At 37.4% G+C, this 16,841-nt stretch overlaps 1 protein-coding gene across 2 annotated transcripts in view; it reads left to right on the forward strand.

Moving 5' to 3' along the window:
* Positions 1-370: 370 nt before the first annotated feature.
* The window catches only part of SLC12A1 (solute carrier family 12 member 1), a 48,792-nt gene continuing 32,321 nt past the window's right edge, over positions 371-16,841 (forward strand). Inside the window, exons 1-8 of one of the 2 annotated variants that reach the window (XM_050902998.1) lie at positions 371-781; positions 6,248-6,382; positions 6,600-6,675; positions 11,903-11,998; positions 13,412-13,551; positions 14,006-14,116; positions 15,095-15,206; positions 15,701-15,828. In XM_050902998.1, coding sequence (XP_050758955.1) covers positions 371-781; positions 6,248-6,382; positions 6,600-6,675; positions 11,903-11,998; positions 13,412-13,551; positions 14,006-14,116; positions 15,095-15,206; positions 15,701-15,828 — 1,209 coding nt within the window. Of the gene's footprint in view, positions 782-6,247; positions 6,383-6,599; positions 6,676-11,902; positions 11,999-12,638; positions 12,735-13,411; positions 13,552-14,005; positions 14,117-15,094; positions 15,207-15,700; positions 15,829-16,841 lie in introns of both variants that reach the window. The other variant, XM_050902999.1, reaches the window with a different exon arrangement.

Raw genomic sequence — 16,841 nt, forward strand, 5'->3', positions numbered from 1 at the left:
GTGCATCTGTCACAGATGGAAACATCCCCACAAACTCAGTCTCTGACTCAACTATTTTTTTACTCAACACGTCACAGGATGACAGTCTTATGGATATTCGGTGAGGTGGGGGACAGCTTATGACGGAAAATTTATCTAACTGTGCAAGTTAATAGAAATGTTTTATTTATATTTTTTATGGCAGAAACACAGTGAACAACATTAGGAAGACTGCTCAGAGATTTCAAGAAAAATTTCTCAGAACTTTGTTACTTGAAGAGCAAAGATTTCATGTGCAACAGCACTAAACCCTTTACTGTAGCTGCAATTAACTAGCTGCAGCACAGAAGAGTAAACGGATCAGTGACCTAAGTCTATACCATCCCTGAAGATGTCAATGAATAATTCGCCAAATGTATTCTTGGATCCAAATGCAAATCGGTTTCAAGTTAACATAATTAATGAAAGCCATGACAACACTGAAACATCCCAAGACGATGTGGGCTCCGACCCACCACATTATGAAGAAACATCTTTTACTGACGAAGCACATAACAGACTGAGAATCAGTTACAGACCAGGAAAAAGAGAATTATACGACAATTTCCTTCAAAATGGGGAGAAAACAGAAGCTAGTTTACATCCCTATGATACTCACACTAAAATGTATTATCTACAGACTTTTGGCCACAACACAGTGGACCCAGTTCCCAAAATTGATTATTACAGAAACACTGGCAGCGTCAGTGGGAATAAGCTCAGCAGACCAAGCTTATTAGAAATTCATGAACAACTGGCAAAGGTAAGTGGAAAGGAAAGATACAAATTTTCTCTATTCCATTTCCAGGCTGTTAATTCTGTTTATTAATATGAGGAAGTCCTTAAATTCATGGACCTTGCCCAAGAGAAAAAGTACAAGTAATCACTTACCATATTTCCTTTGGTAGCTGCAGTATGTTTTCTGCCCTGTACCCTGCCCAAAGCAAAGATTTTTATTAAAAGGTGATAGTAAAGCACTTGATTAGCAGAAAAACATAGCTTAATCTTGTCTAAAAGTATAGAACTACTGAATCTCTTCTGTTTCCCTTAAGAGTTAGGATGGCAGATGATGAATATCAATTCATAATTTAACCAAGCTACACAATTCACACTTATTCTAAATTTGAATTTAACATCAATGCATAACTTAGTTTCACAGATTCCTCTGTTGTATTCATTCATATATATATCTATAAGTATTATAAAAAACATTATGTCCAATAAATGCAATTTCAACTAATCAGAAATCCAAAGCACTACCTGTTTATTGCTGTAACAAACCATTCAAACAGCAAGAAAGTATCCAGAACAAGAGTGTTGAGGTTGAAAGTGTTTGCTCAGAAGAGGGATAGCAGACAACAGTTTTCAGGTACTGATTCAGTGAATGAATTTAGGCCTTTATGCTCATTATACCAATGACTTTGGAGAGAATCTGAAGAGCCTCTTGAATGACTACATAGAAAGCATTTATGGAGGAATAATTTTGCTAAATTCCTCCCAATCTATCACACAGAAGAGCTGTTTAGACTTTGCTTATGTAATAGATGGGACTATATCCATGTAAAATACACTTACAGAGAGAACTACCAAATGGGATACAACTGGCTAACCTGCCTTTGAAAGATTTTCTAGGGCTGTTTCTCCTCTCCCCTTCTGAGTGGACCTACTTTTGGTTAACACAATGTAGGAGTTTACTATTGATACATATGACCAATGGATTTTATGGAAAAAACTTCCCCTGAGCAGACTCCTCCTGTTTACTCCATTCTTTTTTTCCACATACACACTACAGTAAATGAATAATGAAATACAAAAACATGCCCTTTATCGTGATAATCCTCACTTTTGTCACCCTCTATGACTACTTGCCAGAAGAATATACATTGGTCAGGTATAATCCTTTGGGGTTTGCACATTCAAAACTTCCACAGGAAAGAATTTGAGAAGCTGGTAATATTAAGTCTCAAATACCAGATTTTCACTAACTTCTCTGTTACTGCCTCAGATAGGTAGATAGGTGAATCTTGCTGTCTGTTCACTTATCTAGATCTTTTAAGGCTTGATTTCCCTATGTGGAAGAATCACCTCCATGCAGAATAAATAGTGTGTAAAGCTGTAATGAGAACTTCCGGGGACAAGAACAACCAGATTAAGCACCTTGAAACAGTTAAACTATTAAAAAACCTACTGCAAAACAGTGGAATAATAGGATACTCTACTGACTCTGGTAAAATTAGACTCTTCTCCCTTAAGCCACAATACGAAGTTCTCTGTAAAAAGCAGAGGAGAGACACAGGATACGCCTACTTACAGAATTAAAAGCAAACCTTTTTTGAGGTTCTTAATTGTGCACTTGTCAGGGCAGGGCTGGAAAGAAAGAGATCGCCTCTATAGTCAAACTCAGGCTAAAAGTGTCAATATGCAGCAACAACCTCTGTTCTTCTTCTGTGTTGTGCAATAGTGAAATGAGAAATCTCCAGAGAAAACATGCTCTCATCACCATTCCACTCAGTTTTACATACTTCTGAGGTCTGAATAATTTGGACAAGCATCTGGTTTTTGGATGCTGGTCCAGATCTTGTTCAAACTCCAGTTCTCTGGAGATCCACCTGTCCCAAAGAGGATTAATATAAAGTAATGAAATCAAGCAAAAAAATAGCCATTAGGAAATTAGGACCTGATTCTTTAGGATCTTATTAGGACAGCTTCCTAGTTTTGGCCTGACTTATTTAAATTAAGGTCTCCACAGACCTGCATAACATAGCTTACATAGAAAGGAGAAACAGGTTACCTGGGTCATCACTTATTTCCAAAAATGAATGCAAAGCGGATGTGAAAAGGGAAGAATATGAACTTGGTATCCCTACTCATTTGCAGATTTATAAGCTGCTACTCAAGGGACTAAACACATTTCCATGCCCAGAAACTTCCTCTTATAGAAATAATTTACTTTGGTAGTGGCCAGAGAGAAGAAAAATAGTGTACTGGCTTTGAATGTAATGCTGAATGAACATGTACTGAACATTAGCATATTAAGGGATTTTCAGTTTTGACCATTACCAGAAAATTCAGGTTTTTTACTGTTGCATCTCTCAATGGTTTATTTAAAACAAAATTAGATACATTTGTTTAGGGTTTTTTAAGGCTTTCACTTAGAGAAGATTAAAAAGAAGGCAGATTCCATCCCAGAATAAAATGAAGGGAAAATTGCTTCACAGGTTGGGACTGTCAGGGAAGAGAAAAGAGCGTCATCTAGCTTGGTTGTTCCCAGACTTTTTCCAGTATCCAGTTTACAGAAGGATAATCTTATGCCTCTCAAAACAGGAAGGTGAATGTCAGAAGTAATGGGATTTTTGTTACACTGGCAACCCGCTGTGCCCTTATGTGAGTTGTGGCCCTGGTCTGGGAGCCACTAACCACAGCACTGGAACAAACGACCCACCATTAGCATGGCTGGAGTCTATTCCTGGCTGTCCCATGGACTCACTTTGTGACCTTGGACAAATCACTTTGGTCTACAGAGCTTATTCTGAAGAATAAACAAACACAAGGTCACCAAATAGTAGATTAGTAGGGAAGGGAATTAAGATGGTATGAAAAGGCTGAGCTCCTATCAGGAGTAAAAGCAGTATGTGCAGCTGGATGGGGTGCCTACCCACCAGCCCCAGCGTGCAGCAGGCTCTCTAGCCACCACTAAGGAGGGGATGAAATGCCACACTGAGTGTGTATGGCGGTTAGGCTAATAGCCCATGATGCAGTTCTGGAGAAGATGCTTTATTTCTCTTTACTTTAACACTAAAATCTGGGCTTACCACACCATACCCCAAGGCAATCCCACCCCCCTCACCCCCAGCTTTTTTGAAACTCAAATTGTTGAAGACAACTGTCCTGTCAAAGCCCATTGCCAGATTCTGATAAGAAGTGACATATGTTTGACTTCAGATTGCTAAACATCACATAAGCATTCCCATTGTGCTTTGATGCTGGGCTTAACATCAGAAGATAAATATTAATATTTAATACAGTTTTTTAACATGTAATTTTTCAAATGTCAGAATGTAAAGCAGGCTGAAAGGAACTTCAAATGCCTAGTTCCCACACTGCTGGAGTCAAATGTGTGTCATCTTTTAGCAAGACATGTCAGTTTTTGCACACATTAAGCCACAAATCGCCAATTAAATACCTAAAAAATAGTCTTAAGTGCTATTTCACAGCTGATGGCTGGTGATAATTACTTGGGCTTAATATTTACCCTACATAAGAAATCATCTAACCTTTCTTCATCTTGGCTATTCTCCACACTTGTTACAGAGACTTGATGAGCTCATCATCTTTAGCCCCAGGAGAGATGAAGAATAAACTGTTCTGAAACAAGGAAAGGATTTTTTTTTTTTTTTTTTTTTTTTAAAGCAGTTAACTTTTTATTTTGGTAGCTTTTCAAAATATTCTGTCACTTTTATTCCACATCCTTAATGCATGAGTAGCACAGGTACAGCTGCTTGGTAAGTAACCAATCATTCACTAAAGCACACCAATTTAAAATGCATTTATGGAAGGTTTAAGGCCATAATTTATGATAATGGCATAGAGAGCACAAATTAATTCAAAGTACATAGGAAACAACTTGTTTCAAGTACAAAGACCAAACTCTTTTATATTTTTGTCTTTGAAATTCTAACCACTGTAGCAAAACCCCTCATATTATTCTGCTAATCTTCCTTAACTCACTTTAATCATTTACTGTATTTTGAGCAAACACACTCATTATTATTTTAGGGTAAGAATTGTCAAAATTATCTAAGTAACTCAGGAGCTCAAAGTCGCAGGCTTTCAATAGATCTTGTATTCCCATTTCACTTAGGGCCAAAAGGGCCATAGGCACCAAGCTTAATCCATGTCGAAATGTATTATCTGGTCACTTATTTCTCATTTGTGAGCACAATCCTGGGTTTACTGTGTCAAAGGCATTCTACAACCTTGCATCATAGTGGCTAGAGCCCCCATCCATGAGGGGCAGTCCAAACATTAGCATAAGCATCATATACAGTTGGTCTTTATGTCTGTTTCGTTTTGGTTTGTTGGGTTTTTTTAAGTCCATGGACAAAATACAGAAACAGCCTGGAAGCTTAAGCAAGATGAAAAAAACCTCATATGTTTCACAGAATCACAGATGTTTCCCCTCTTTGACCTGTTTAGTTAATCTGGAAATATCTTCATCCCCCTCCAAACCCTAAAAGCATCTTGATTCCTCTCCAGAAGTGACACACGCTCCTGACCCTCTGCCAGACTATAGCAAGGTACATGGTCCTTCCTGAAGGTCTTTGCAGAGGACCCAGACAATACCTGGCAATAGTTAACCTAATGCCAACTCCTTGCAAAACCAGTCAGAACTTTGTATAAAAAAAAAAATTAAAGAAACAAAGCAGCAATGACGATGAGTATAAACCTCAGTACTGTGACTAATTCCTATCCAAGCCACAAGAAACGTAGCATGATGCTAAATTGCCTCAAAGATTCTGGGGCAGAAGAGCTGAAGAGATAAAATACAGATTTATGTCTGTAACTGGATGTGAACAATCTAAAATTCTGGGCTATTTATTCTGGTTACACCACAAATATGGCAATTCCTAATCCTAACTACTATGATTATACCAGAGGTGGCTAAACCACAGAAAGGATTATTCATTTACTGCATTATTTACTACATTTCACTGGCATTTCTCTGACTGTTTTCAAGAATATGTTACCCATTTGCTGCTGCAATTATCTTTGTACTTTATCCAACAGAAAACACCAGAGTTCATCACATAACTTTGCCATGCAGCACTCAGCTAGGTCTCTTTTCACTACTGAGCAATTACCCCTGTTTCTACACTCGGCATTATTCATAAATTGTTGCAGCAGCATGTAGAGGCCAACCACGAGACCCTCATTATGTTAGATGCTCTACTAACAAATCAACACAACATATATGTTGAATACAGTTTACAATAAAAACAATTTAGCATCAGATAATAATGTATTTACTCTGCTTAAGTGATTCTTTCACCTTTTCTCACTGTTAGCAAGCCCACCTGCTGATGCCTGTTGTAAGCAGAATATTGAACTCTACTCCAGAGACAATAAAACCTGATCTTCTTTGGAATTCCTTTATTCCATGTCTCTCTTATGCAGCCAGGTGTCCACTGCTTGGCACAAAAATGTATTTATTTTCTGTGTGATCCTTCAGAACATAGCTGTGAGCCCTGGCTCAGTCGAGAGAGTGGCTAATGGAGAAAGCACCGCTGGAGATGAGACAGCAGTCAGCAAGGAAGAAGAAAACAAAACAGGATTTGTCAAGTTCGGATGGGTGAAGGGTGTGCTGGTGAGAAATTTATCTACATTTCTAAAAAAATTAAAAGAAAATAAACTTCAAGATTAGTTCTGCAACACTAAGGTCTTTTAAGAAGTAAGAGAGGGAGGTGGACTTGAGGGATGTTTGGGGTGCTCTTTAAATGCCTGCAATGCACACTATCACCCTTCTGGTTGTTAACACTACTTTCAACATTGTACTAATGCAGTATTTTTTGTTTAAAACCTAGGTAAGATGTATGCTTAATATCTGGGGTGTGATGCTTTTTATTCGACTTTCCTGGATTGTAGGTCAAGCAGGAATTGGTATGTATCTTATTTAATATCATTTTCAACAGTGAAAGGGATAAAGAGGATAAACTATACATGATCATGATTAATATACAATCTGAGATGTGCATTTGCATGTTGAACTAAATAATGCTTTCAAATGCTTGCCAGGGTAAAAGATGTTAATCCTCCAAACTATTGGAATTTTCCAGACTCACAGCCAAATTACTGCTTAGAGGCACAGATCTGTTAACTATGCATATGATCATCACATTTGAATATTTCTAAGCTTTAGTGAAATTTGTATTTAGATCCTGTAACAGATGTAAACTTCATGACTCGGGCCAATTTCTAATATGTGCGTACAGAGTTAACCTTTAAGAGTTCACACTTTGCTTATCTGTGAATCCCAAACCTTGTCATCTACATATTAAAAACAACGCTTCTTCACACTTCTCTGCAAAGATGAAAACAGAACTGGAAGGAGGTCTCGTCAGGATTTTGTTATTTTTAACCATAGCACAGCACTAGATACTAGTGTACTATGAAACACTAAGTTTCAAAAACTCTGCTACAGCTTTCATATAAATTAACTAAGTACACTTCATTGTGTGCTGTATCGTTGCTTCTTCGTTGTGCAATTTAATTAATCCAGATCCCAGTCCCTGGGAGACTGGGCCCCGAGGCCTCCATCCAGCATGTTGTTGAGTGTTCAATGAAACCAGTGAGAGAGGAAAGTGCTCACAACACTGCAAGAATCTCCAGCAACTAGAAGAGCAGCTCAGTAAGGTGCAACGTATCATAGTTGTGTGGTACAACTTCCTTTTTAGAGCTGCTGCTCTGGGGAAGCACAGAAATGTGAACTGCGATGGCAGTGTCACTCTGTGTTACAGGATCATACAGTCTAGCATAATGGGGCCCTAATCATTGACTGGCACCCAGACGTCATAAAAACAGCAATCAAAGGGTGCGTGGCAAGTATTCCAGTTCGGATTCTCACAGAATGGAAATATTAAGTAGACACAAGCTGGAGTCCAAACCCTGACCTTGGGGCATCAACTCTCCTGGTCTTGGATAAAACTCGGTGCTCAAATTCAGACTGAATATAAATATCATTCACTTCCTTGTTAATGGAAGTGAAATGAAACACTGAATCGAAACATCTCCAAAATTTTGCACAGTTGAAGTCTCATTTCCAACAAAATACAGTAACTTCACAGAAGTTTCACTTGAGCAAGACTGAGCTTTTAAAAAAAGAGAAACAAATGGAATGCTTATTAAGGAAAAAATCCAGCCACAAACTTACAGAGACACAAATAGAAAAAAAAAAAAAACCAAAACCGTAAAAGATCCAGAACTAAGCGGAAGAACTTTACTACTTTTGCAGTCCTCCATGCGTGGCTCTAGCACTGTGCCTGACAAAGGGGTGCTTGCTGATTTTATGATGCATACCAAATGAGAGCGTACAGCCCAGGGCACTCATAAGTATATGCCTTGCCATGAAAATTTTGCATCTTAATATTGCCAAGACTTTGCTCTGGGGTTTCATGCAAAATTAGTTTTTAAGGGCAGTTTAGTAACTTATTGAGATCATCAAGAAGTATTACTTTGTTTTGAGGTGTGAGAATAGCCATAGGCAAGAGTAATTCATTTTAGAACAACTTACTTAGCAGCCATATGCCTGGTTTTCAATCTAAACTTTAATCAGATTTTAACATTAATTTGCACCAACATCAGTTACAGCCTTTCTGCTTTCACATTTAATCTTACCATTTTAATTCATTGATAAGCAGACTCTCCTTTCTTATGGTTTATTGCTCTGCTGTTGCTTTTTAAAATTGCATGCCTTATGTAAGGAGGTTAGTTTTACTTCTGAAAATGAGACATCAAATTCCATTTGAATAATTTCTCAATGCATTTTCTGAATGTCTTAGAAGCAATGAGCTTTAAGTCCCTAGCCAAGCTGCTTAAGGAGAACAGTGATGGAAGTTCATCATCACCAAGGCTTGGGGATTTCACTGGGTACTGCTACTAACATGGAAATTAAATGAGTCAGTTAAACCACCATCTGGGCACCATTTATATCCCCATCATTAGAGGGCCAAAGAGAGAAAACCCAGTTATTTCCATATCCTGATAGGCTGTCTTGGGCAAAAGCTCTTACAGGGGTAAAAAATAACATTCCAACAAGGTTCTCTGTTTATCATCAGAGGGGAAAAAAGGGACAGTATGGTCCGACAAGGTTCCAGGTCCAAAACCAGTCTGGTATTTCCACCTAACATCTGGGGACTCTCCGAAGTCTCTATTTGTACCTATACATGGAATGGTTAGCCAAAGGCAGGGAAAAACACCAAGTTTATGTTAACTGAAAATCTGGCCCCGAACATTACAATTATGTTACATCACGTTATATTACAATGACGTTTTGGTTGAGTCACTTTATTTTATGCACTTTTCTTCTTAAATGTTAAAATATTTTTTAAAATTAACATTAAAGCCTTCCCAAGCAGATATTACCCATCAAATTAGCAAAATATCTGACCCTATTTATCATATAGATGTTAACAACATGAATTGTGAAATGCAATAGAAAATCCTGGAAAAATACTCCTTAGGATGCACGTGCACTTACCAAATAATTTTAAAATGACTTTAAGAATAATGTGTCTAACTTATTCAATTTAAGAGTTAACAGCTGATTAAAAGTCATATGCAGCCACTTCTCAGGCACAAAATTTACATAGTTTAACAATATCCTTCTATATAATGGTAGCTGACCAAAAGGAATGACCATTTGGATTTTTTTTATACAGACCTGCATACAAAATAGGTGCATGAGTAGTTATAGTAAGAGTTCAGAAATCAATAGGATAAACATGATTTATTAGAGGCTCAAATCACTTTAAATATCCTACACTTATATATCATTTATATCTCACACAGTACATTGCTCTATCTTAAAGGATTGTGATAACATGGCTATAATTTAAGCAGCTGTCCTGGTTTCAGCTGGGATAGAGTTAATTTTCTTCTTAGTAGCTGGTGCAGTGCTGTGTTTTGGATCTAGCGTGAGAATAATGTTGATAACACGCTGATGTTTTAGTTGTTGCTAAGTAGCGCTTATCTTAATTTAAGGACTTTTCAGTTTCCCATGCTCTGCCAGCAAGCAGGTGTGCAAGAAGCTGGGAGGGAGCACAGCCAGGGCAGCTGACCTGAACTAGCCAAAGGGACATTCCATACCATAGAACATCATGCCCAGTATATAAACGGGGGGGTGGGGGGGCAGTTGGCTGGGAGGGGCGGATCGCTGCTCAGGCATCAGTGAGCGGGTGGTGAGCAACTGCATTGTGCATCACTGTTTTTTTTCCTTGGTTTTTATCTCTCCCCCCCCCCCCTTTTTTTTTGTTATATTCCTTTACATTTCAATTATTATTATTATATTTTATTATTATTATTGTTAGTATTATATTTTATTTTACTTTAGTTATTAAACCATTCTTATCTCAACCCACCAGTTTTACCTTTTTTTCCGATTCTCCTCCCTATCCCACTGGGATGGGAAGGAGTGAGCAAGTGACTGCGTGGTGCTTAGTTGCCAGCTAGGGTTAAATCACGACAGCAGCAAAGAACATTCATTCAGGGATTGGATGTCTATAACCATCCAGTATGAACTGAAGTCAGGAATCTGATCTGGAAGCCAGAAGGTAGAAATACAGCAGATAAATCAATATCTTTGTAGTACTTCTAGCTGGATGTCAGTTGTAGGATCCAAGTTCCAATTTGGATGAGCCCTGGTCAATAAATATTGCTACAAGCAATGTATAATCTTCAGTTCCACACTGAAGACCTACGTCCCTTACAGAAACAGGAGAGCTACTGCATAAGCGTTTGCAAGTTCAGATAAAACTAAGAACTGATTCCATGTTTGGCACCAAACTAATTTTTTCTTTTTTTTTTAGTTTTTTTCCTCTCCTCTCATAGATAGAAATGGGAATAGAAGCGATAAAGTTGAGAGAAAAATGTCATATTATTTCTTCACCTGACTTGAAACAAGAAAGTATTCTGGAACTACAAAGCCAAACTCTTCTTGGTAGTGCCAGAAAATATAACAGAAGCAACGGCCACAATTGTAGCTTGGGAGGTCCAGTTTGTATACAAAGAAAAACTTTTTCACTGGGCAGGTAGTCCAGCCCTGGAACATGTAATCCAAAGAGGCTGTGGAATCTTTGTCCATGGAGGTTTTCAAGACCCAGCTAGCCAAAACCATCACTGATTTAACCCTGGGTTGGCAATAGTTCTGCTATGACTGGGAGGCTGAGCTACAGACCTTCAGAAGTCACTTCCAACCAATGCTCCTATGATTCTAAATCATACTAGGCACCTCCTACTCATATAGTTTCTAGTTTCTAGCACTGTTTCACAAAGTTAACAGAAACCTGACCATATAGCCAAAGACTGGAAACATACCCAGATTTCAGTCTTACTCAAACTGAAACCCAGTTCACCTATAACTAATCACCTATCACGGATCTTCAGATGTTTGATTATTTCTGTTTAATTATACAATTTTGTGATATCAGATAAAAAAAAAAAAGATTCTAAGTTCTCTAGGATTATACATTACAGGTCACCTGTTAAAGTAAATAGCATCTAAAAAGCAATATTTCCATTTTCAAATGTTTGTCTTGTGTTAAACTACTTTTTGCAGGGAAAGAGGGAGATGAGGAGAGAGTGGGGAAGCGCAGCACTTGATAGCTTGGCAAGTAAGGATATAGAAGGCTTGCACTGGGGTCTTGTCTCTCTACCTGATAGACTCTTTGTCCTGGTGCATTATGAAACTATACAGTCAGTCTTTCTCTGATTCAATATTTAATTAACTGATGAAAGACAGCAGCATTCTTACAAGAGCTCTGGTTAATGTGCGAATCTCTTCAGTTAAACAGCCAGGATGTATAGTAAAGGCAGATAACAAGCATCCATGCCAAGGGACACTTGTTTGCTCATTTCCTCCAGCCTTTGAAAATCATGAGAACTTCTGGCTAGGGTACTCCTATCAGAAAGAATCACTGCTTGAAGACTGATGGGAATAATTTACTACCGTGACATGGACTCCTTGAAAATGTTCTGCAAACTGCAAGTGGTCAACAAACCATCTTTTCAGTTTATTGCTCTGATTCTGGCCTGAAAATTCAATTTAAAGAGAGAATGATTTGTAGGAATCATGGAACATGAGTAAAATATTTTATCTTCTTATTACTGACAGGTCTTGGAGTAATCATAATTCTTCTCGCCACGATGGTAACCTCAATTACTGGGTTGTCAACTTCTGCAATAGCAACTAATGGGTTTGTCCGTGGAGGTAAAAATCTTAGGGTTACTAATGCTTTCAAGCCCAAAAAGGTCTTTATGTATTATTTTCACATGAGGCAAACCAGAGGGACGATAAACCAAATGGTACATCTAAAGGAACTGGAAGGTAACAATTCTAGCCACCTCTAATCACAATTTATGGCATGTTTGTGGTGTCACTTTTAATAAATCCCAGATTTCAGTTCAGTCTGTGAAGCACGTTTCAGATGTTCCTGCCTACTGCCGAGTGAGGGATGGCTTCTGGCTTTTCATGGAGTTCTTCTGTTACCTTTCAGCAGGTCTGTCTTATTCAGAGCATTCCAGGTTGGACATCCTTGGACAAACTGAGCATGAGGCATCTCTTCGTCTCATTTTAAAGACTGATGCAGATCAGTGGATATCTTCAATTTAATAGCTTCTTTATAAAACTCCTTACATTTCAGCCACTCCTTGGAAGATGAGTAAATAATTTTGCTGGAAAAGTGCATGTCAGGTATTTTATTAAACAAAGTTTTAGTGCATTTCAGAGCCTTAAAGTTATAACTGGCCTGCTCTAACCTCTGTGGAAAAAGGCAAGTTCTTACTACATCATTTAAGCAGAACAGGTATTTGAATACACGTGATTATACTTTCTTTTTCGGATCTTTCAGGTCTTGGAATCATAGTTATTGGTCTGAGTGTAGTAGTAACAACATTAACAGGTATCTCCATGTCTGCCATTTGCACTAATGGAGTAGTAAGAGGAGGTAAGTGAATATGATCTCATGAAAAATAAAAAAATCTGCAGATTTGGATTAGAAAAAAAAAATGGAATTGAGATAACTGTGTTATAAACAAAGTAATAATAAATAAATATATTTGCAGTGATCTCTCTCAATGGATCAACAGTAAATTAAAATGTATATGATCTTAAACACTTCCTGACAATAAATATTAAGTGCCAGTGAGATGAGATGAAATAATTAACTGACACAGTAATATGCTCCATTTGTGGTGATATGCAAAAAAGATTAAAGATTCACTGCATCACTATGCAGGAGCTTTAACAATGTACCACAGAATATGATCTTTCATGCTAACATTGGGATAGATCCAAGTAAGTTAGAACCTGTCTGGAAGCGCGGTTCTCTCTGCTCTGTGTTACTATATTATGTATCATGAAAAATTATTTGAAGGTCCAGTTTTGCATGCTAATATGCACTAAAAAGATTTCTGCAATAGAAAGGCATACTGAAAAGTCTGAAGGCAGAACCAGTACAAAGCACATTCCTTTTTTTATCAGTGTCCTCTATTAATATACGGCAAATATTAATTATGTTTGTTAGGCTAAAAGCAGAGATTCCTGTGGTATTATTTATGTGAGAAAAATAAGCAAAAACTGAGCATTTAGTTGTGCTGAAATAACAATCATTTCTGTCTGCAGGTGGAGCATACTATCTTATCTCAAGAAGTCTAGGCCCAGAGTTTGGTGGATCTATAGGACTTATCTTTGCTTTTGCGAACGCAGTGGCAGTTGCTATGTATGTAGTTGGATTTGCCGAAACAGTTGTAGAACTTCTTAAGGTAAATGTAGATGTTTCACGTATATGATTAAATTGTTTTGGCTTTTTTGTTTTGTGGGGCTTTTTTTTGGTTTTGGCTTGGGGTTTGTTTGTTTGTTTTATATATTTGTTTAAGTGGTGATACTTTTTAGCTGAGGCTTGAGGGACATCTTTAGCAGGGAAGAAGCTGGTCTGTCTAAACATGCCATAGAGTGCTTCTCCATTATTTCTACCTTATGAATATATTTCATACATTTCTCAACAAGAATCTCAAAATCAGAAAAGGAATAGACATCTAATTAGACAGCAAAATAACCCCAACTACAAAGAGCCAGCTGGAACATGAAATACAAATACTTGGTCTCACAAATCTCTGAAACTTTGACAGCTCACTGCTTTCTATTTCACCTTGTTACCTGATCGCACCAGTTGGGCAGAGAAAGACTGGTTCTAATAACATTTCTTACTGCTTTCAGGAGAGTGATACACTGATGGTAGATGAGTCCAATGACATCAGAATAATAGGTACCATAACTGTTGTATGTCTTCTCGGCATCTCTGTTGCTGGCATGGAATGGGAAGCAAAGGTAAACCTTTAAAAGAACATAAAAGCAAGCAGTATATTAGACTACCATACAGCATTTGTGTGTGAGGAATGCTATACAACAGGTGGAATTTTCAAAAGCACTCAGTTTCAGTTTACGCTTAATCTTTCTAAAAAAGCAATAGCAGTTTAATCATTACATTCAATGAAAGCACAATTACTCCATGCTCTTCCTTGAACATACATTTAAAAGGGAAGACGAAGTTTGTGTTCTGCAGACAGCTTGATTATATGGATTTTCATAATTCACAGCATCATTTAGAGCCTTGGGTAAGTGCCCCTTTTGCCCTTATTTTTGATGCAGCTTGACAGAATAGATTGTAGTAAAACCAATATATGGTTTTATCACTGTACTCTTTCAAGCCCTACTCAGCAGAAGAGCTCTATTTGCTATCCATTCCTTAATCTCTAATGACTTCTGCTATTTCTTCACCTGTAAAAAAAAGTTCAACATGGAAATTCAAATGGAAATACTTTAGAGGGTGGAATACAGCTATCAAAATCAGGTCCAGAACAGCACCCTTATTTTTACATTCTGCTGTGATGGAGACTAGAACTACTTGTAAAAGAGATAAGAAAAACAATTAGATATTATAACCCTTGAAGTGACAACCCACTGCAACTAAACAAATTTTATAACAATATAAAAATGTCTTACACTTGATATTAATGCATTAGCTGTTTTGTTTTGCCTTTTCTTGTAAAGAAACTAAATTAAATTATAAAATTTATTTTATATATATAAAATTGAATTATAACTATATATTTCATAACCCCCTTAGTAAAAACTATCTACTGTTGTCATTAGCTGATTCAGCTATCTTGATTCCTGGTATTTTCGAAAACTACAGAAATTGGTAATCTGTCATAGGGAACACATACAGATAACTTACTATATAGCCATTTCCACAATCAATGTAAATTAAAATCATCAGAAAAATCTTTTTGTTTCTATTAATAGGCTCAAGTTATTCTTCTAGTTGTTCTCCTTGTTGCCATTGCAAACTTCTTTATTGGGACAGTCATTCCTACCAACAACGAAAAGAAGGCAAGAGGCTTTTTTAATTACCAAGGCAAGTAACCTTGCTATCTATCACAAAATAATAAGTTTGTATTCTTTTTGGCTTCATACTGAGTTAAGGATTCCACTGAAAAAGGTCACAAGATCAGGATCTTCTGCCCAAGTTTAAGTAAGCTTGCAAACCAAGGGAATTTATTTTGTCTTTAATTTTGAGCCTGTCTCTCTGCTACTGAAGCTGACAGCACGGTTAGCTGCAGCTTGAGTCATTTATATATCAGCAGAGCACAGACAAACTTTTACGCAGAGCTAAGTGCAAGTGCTGTAGTGACACTCCTGTCACTTCAATATGGATCTGTAGCTCTGAGATGCAGACAAGCACATCCTACTGGGGACCAGACTAAGGAAATCAAATTCACTTTGCTTATGATACAAGACAGATTCAAACCCAGTCGTCCAGACATGAAAGACTAGCTTATTCACCTCCTTCATTAAGTATCTTTGGAATCAAATCCTAGTGCTATGTTTCATTTTCACCTATATTTGCAGCATCAATATTTGCAGAAAACTTTGGACCAGATTTCAGAAGTGGAGAAGGATTTTTCTCGGTGTTTGCCATTTTTTTCCCAGCCGCCACTGGCATTCTTGCAGGAGCCAATATCTCAGGAGATCTGAAAGTACGTATTTCATTAACTTCATAGTACTAGCTGTAGGCTGAAAAAAGAACAAGAAAACAAATTATGAATCAACATTGTATTCAGTTTTAAATCATGTCTTATTTTGGGAAACAAAACTCTCACTTTTAAGTACCTGCTTTATTATTTAAAAATATCAGTTCGCATTTTCTCTCATAATGCATTATGGCTATTTACAGAAATTACTGCATTTAGATTTGGGTTGCTATATCATTTAAAAGCATATTTCAATAACCTGTAATAATGTATCATTAACGGTCCATTAGCAGCACATGACATAAGAGAAATTACATGTGTATCTCTTGGTGCTTTTCTTTTGCAAAATCTCCTAAAACATCATCCCAAAAAGCATACCTGTAAAGCTCCTGTTTGTACTCACAAGAATCAGAGGAGACCAGCTTTTTCTATTCAGGGTCATAGCAAGGGCAGAGCAAACAGAGCATTTAATGAAAGCAACTATGTCCCAATCCCATGTCACTACTGCTGCTCAAAGGAAAAGCTGCAAGTTTGCAGCTGTGACAAAAGAAAGGAGTCTGAAGAGAAAGGGAAAGGAGGTCCAAGGGTGCCCAATTGTCTTGCTGTGGCCATTTTGTCAGGTCCCCACTCTCCTCTTGCAGTATAGCAGTTGTACAAGATGGTATTTCCAGTATCTAAACACACTGGTAAATTAGGGACAGGAATTTAGTCTTAACTTTGAGTGCGCTCTAGTTTTCATGACTTTGCACAGTGTATTTAATGCAAAGAGTGTTTAAAGCTAAACACTAAGCTGAAGTATTCAAAGCTCAGCAAAGCATTTGGCAAAACGTCTCTAGTAAATGTGGAGCAATGCAATACTTTGTAATATTACAAGAAAGTCAGAAATGCACCAGGGGTATCCATAACTCAAGTCTTGCAATCTAACTAAAAACAACAACCACCACCACCACCAAAACCCCAAAAACACCAAAAAAAATCCCAAAAGAAAAAAGAAAAGAAAAAAGTCACCAAAAAGATGT

The sequence above is a fragment of the Gymnogyps californianus genome, chromosome 11 (assembly GCF_018139145.2).
Source record: "Gymnogyps californianus isolate 813 chromosome 11, ASM1813914v2, whole genome shotgun sequence".
In the NCBI taxonomy this organism is placed as follows: Eukaryota; Metazoa; Chordata; class Aves; order Accipitriformes; family Cathartidae; genus Gymnogyps; species Gymnogyps californianus.